Source organism: Vicia villosa, linkage group LG2, assembly GCF_029867415.1.
Source record: "Vicia villosa cultivar HV-30 ecotype Madison, WI linkage group LG2, Vvil1.0, whole genome shotgun sequence".
Taxonomy (NCBI): domain Eukaryota; kingdom Viridiplantae; phylum Streptophyta; class Magnoliopsida; order Fabales; family Fabaceae; genus Vicia; species Vicia villosa.
Window position 1 is genome coordinate 73,788,760 of NC_081181.1, and position 3,962 is coordinate 73,792,721.

The following is a 3,962-nucleotide window of genomic DNA, read 5'->3' on the forward strand; positions in this document are numbered from 1 at the left end:
ATCCATGAGTTTATCTCTTTTGCCGTGACTTGCATTGTACTTCGACCCAACAAAACAATAGTGCCTAGAGGAATTCTTGCAGAGGATAATACTTGAAGCGTAGCTGTTGAAACCTCAACATGACGTTTAATTAACCTCAATAAACTCAAACACCATGAACAACAAACCCCATCTCGATGGTCTTTATTCGAAACCTTGAATGGTGCACACCTTGTAAAGGCCCATGAATCAACCCTAATACACGTTTTAGTGCGTACAGAAGAACCAGTTGACACGAACTTATCTGAAGTAGGAACCTCAAAGCCATAAAGGGGCCTCAAGCTTTCAAAATCCTCGATCCCATGTTTTTTATTGACTAATGAATGCATGATCTATGTTAGACGACCTAATGGAAAGATGCAGGTGAAATGAGAAGCCTAAGCCAGTTTAGAAATTAAGGGTAGGACAAATTTGGGGTATGACAACTATATTTGGTAAAAAATTTGGGATGGATCTAGTCTGTCTACTGTTGATAAAACTCGATGTTATCCCTGGTATGAACTGGTTGGAGTTTAATCATGTCCATATTAACTATTTCAACAAGATAATTTCATTTCCAGAGTTCGTGGAGGAGAAGGATTTGTTTGTATCTGCCAAGCAAGTAGAAGAATATGCAAAAGATTGGGAGATGGTGTTTATGGTGTTAGTTTTGCTGGATGCCAAGAGCAAAGGAGTAACTAGTGATTTACCTGTAGTTTGTGAATTTTCAGATGTGTTTCTTGAAGACATCGATGATTTGCCACTAGAGCTTGAGGTAGAGTTTACGATGGACTTAGTTCCTACCTCTAGTCCCATTTCGATGGCTCCATATCAGATGTCTACTGCCGAGTTGAACGAATTGAAAAAAGCAACTAGGAGATTTTCTCAAAAAGAAGTTCATTCCTTCTAGTGTTTCATCATGGGGTGCGCCGATGTTGTTAGTGAAGAAGAAAGATGGTAGTATGCGTTTATGTGTTGACTATCAACAGCTGAATAAAGTTACTACAAGAACAAGTATTTGTTTCTGAGGATTGATGATATGATGGATCAGTTAGTGGGTGTTTGTGTCTTCAGCAAGATTGTTTGAGGTTGGGATATCATTAGATTTGAGTGTAGGCTGGAGATTGTGGATAACATCACACTTGAGGAAGAGTGTTGAGAAAAACAAGTGTGTTGGAAGTATTGAGAAACAAAGTGCGAAGAAGTCCCACATTAATTAGAAAAGTGGAGTTTGAATATTTTATAAGTGAGAAAACCGACACACTTGACCTTAAGGTTTTTTGTAAATATGTGGTGTCTCTCACAAGGTGTGTTGCTCATAAATAAAGGCTCCAATGAATGTAAAAATGCTCACTCATGATGACTTCCAGATTGATTATCCAACAACCTTCATTTCAAACAAAGTCAGAAACCATCGACCCCACACCCCTCACTTCAAACAAAATCAGAAACCATAGAGATTTCACGTGAAAATGAAGGATTCAGAGGTGATTAAATCCAAAATCTGGAACTGGTTGAGCGTCTTCGTCATTGAAATTGTTTGGCATTGTAAAAATCCTTTGCGAGAGATCAAAGAAAATTATCGTTTAACCGTTTTTCACGACTATAGCTAGTGAAGGCACGTCGTTTCTTTTTAGATTCTAGTAAAGAATCGGAAAAATGCAAGAAACCATTGAAAACTATTTCTTTCTATTAAAAACGTTTCGATTTAATTTCTTGAGTATTTAAACAAATTTACTACTGATACTGAGACACTTTATTTAAAAATTAGTACGAGTCAGAATCCAATTTCAATACTGACTCTTGCCTGAAAATATTGTTTTACTATACACTTGATTAGATGTGGATCTTTGCAAATCGTTGAAAGAAATAACCAATTTTTATTCAAATAGATTATAAAAAAATTAAACCGAGCCATTAATGTAGTCTGGTTTAATTTAGTGAAAAAAAATTAAATAATAAGGTTTAAAAAAAATTACCAAAAAAACAAGTGTTTCAAAAAATTTACCAAAGTGTCTAGGTTTTGCAGGACTCCCTTGAATATGTGCCAAATGAATTGACGCATTGGAAGATTTTGGGAAAATGATGAATCCCCAAATCCTAAAGCAGAAAAGCAACAGAATGGATGTAATCAAACTTATGATCTATACCAATCACCTGGAACCCATTAGAAACAGAATCCGGGCAAGCATCGACGGAATCTGGTTCAATATCCTTATCATCGAAGAACCGAATTGGGAACAAGGAGATCTAGTTGATAATCGATCATCGGCCAGCTCAGCTTCGGTCGGAGCTTCTTCCTTCTGTCAGGACTTTATCGGCGGAGACGACGAATCAACGCGGCATCGTTCGGACCCGAGGATAAAAGAGCATGGGGAACATAACCGTGACATTAATGGTGATGTTGATAGCGGAGCGGTTTTACTGCATAAAGGAGAAGAAGGTAGTCATAAAAGCATCAATACTGCAGAAACAATTAATTGCAAGGAGATTTTGGGGGATAAATTCTTGAAATCTTCAGAAACTCAAGGTACAACAGACACTATTTCGGTGAAAACCCTAAGCAGGGTAGAGGAAGAGCGCAGAGAGGAAAGTGTGAGGAGAAAGTTAAATGATAATATAGAAGTGGTGGGACCGGGCGGTTTATTTATTTTAAATAATAAATTGACTAATTCAATTCCTAGTCTTGATGAGGTGGCGGTGAGAGACAGCGTTTTCACGATGGAGAAAGTTAAAATAGTGGAATCTTTGGCTGATAGGAAAACGACAAAGGAGGTAGAAAAGGTCATTTCTGATGAAGTGGGCCACTTACCCAAATTAGTGGGCCAAGAGGAGAGCATTGGGCAGAAAGTAATAGAAGAGGAAATTGCATGCATGCAAGGGCGGTCAACATACACCGTAAATAAACCCAAGGCCTCGAAAAATTTCACAGTAGCTATAAAGAAGGCGAATAAAAATTTTAAAAAGAAGGATAACAGCATCAAAGGAAAACAAATTATATGCTTTGATGATCATTGTCAAAGGGTGAAAAATTGCAAAAAAGCGAGGAAGAAAATTAGAGAGGTTTTGGACTTAGGGGATCAAGCGGACAATTTTATTTATCCAGTGGAGAATCGTTTTATTGAAGGGAAGGAATCTCTATTGTTGGGAGCCACTTCTCAATCCAACAAGAACAAGCATTCTCTAAAGACAAATTTTTTGTCAGGAGGTTTATCTTTAACCTGTGACTCAATCTCAAGTGAAGACATCAAGAATTGTAACAAAATAATATCCAATGGAGTGCTGAACAAGGCAACGGAGGGGTTATGGAATTCAATGGTTAGGTTGGGCATTAAGAACATTTCTGACAAATTTGATTCTATCTCAAAATTAAAGGAAATGGAACATAGAGATAACAAAGAGGAAGGGGTGTCAAAGGGGTTCAACAATCAAGATTTTCCATGATTATTTTATCCTTAAACTTAAGAGGAGGAGGAAGTAGGGTCAAGAGGAAGAGAATTGGTTATCACATCCAAAAAGGAGAAGTTGATGTTTGTTTTATTCAAGAGACTAAGATAAGTGGAATAGAGGCGAACGTAGTCAAAGAAATGTGGGGAGATAATCTTGTGGAGTGGTCGCATTCGGATGCTATAGGGGCGTCGGGAGGCATTCTAACAATGTGGAAAAAGGATTTCTTCATCTTAAAATATAGCTTTAGAGGTGAAGGTTTCTTAGGTCTTTGTGTGGAGAAAGAAGGTAAACTTATTTACTTTGTCAATGTCTATGCCTCTTGTGACTTTAACACGAGAAAAAGGACTTGGGATAAGTTATGTGAGTTCAAAAACAAAAACTTGAAGGGTTCTTGGTGTATTGGCGGAGATTTTAATTCTATCACTTCTTTGGAAGAAAGAATTGGAATGTACACTTATAATTATAGGAGGGAGATAACGTCTTTCATAGAGTTC

The 3,962-nt window shown here is 37.4% G+C and overlaps 1 protein-coding gene across 1 annotated transcript; it reads left to right on the forward strand.

Annotated features, from left to right (window-relative positions):
* The first annotated feature begins 457 nt into the window (after positions 1–457).
* On the forward strand, positions 458–928 carry LOC131649361 (uncharacterized). The gene has a single exon (XM_058919124.1). It carries the CDS (start codon positions 458–460, stop codon positions 926–928), a length of 471 nt encoding a protein of 156 aa, XP_058775107.1.
* Positions 929–3,962: the final 3,034 nt, after the last annotated feature.

Bases quoted from the DNA above. Each gene is read 5' to 3' on its own strand.
- LOC131649361 (XM_058919124.1), top strand. From the start codon at position 458: ATGACAACTATATTTGGTAAAAAATTTGGGATGGATCTAGTCTGTCTA.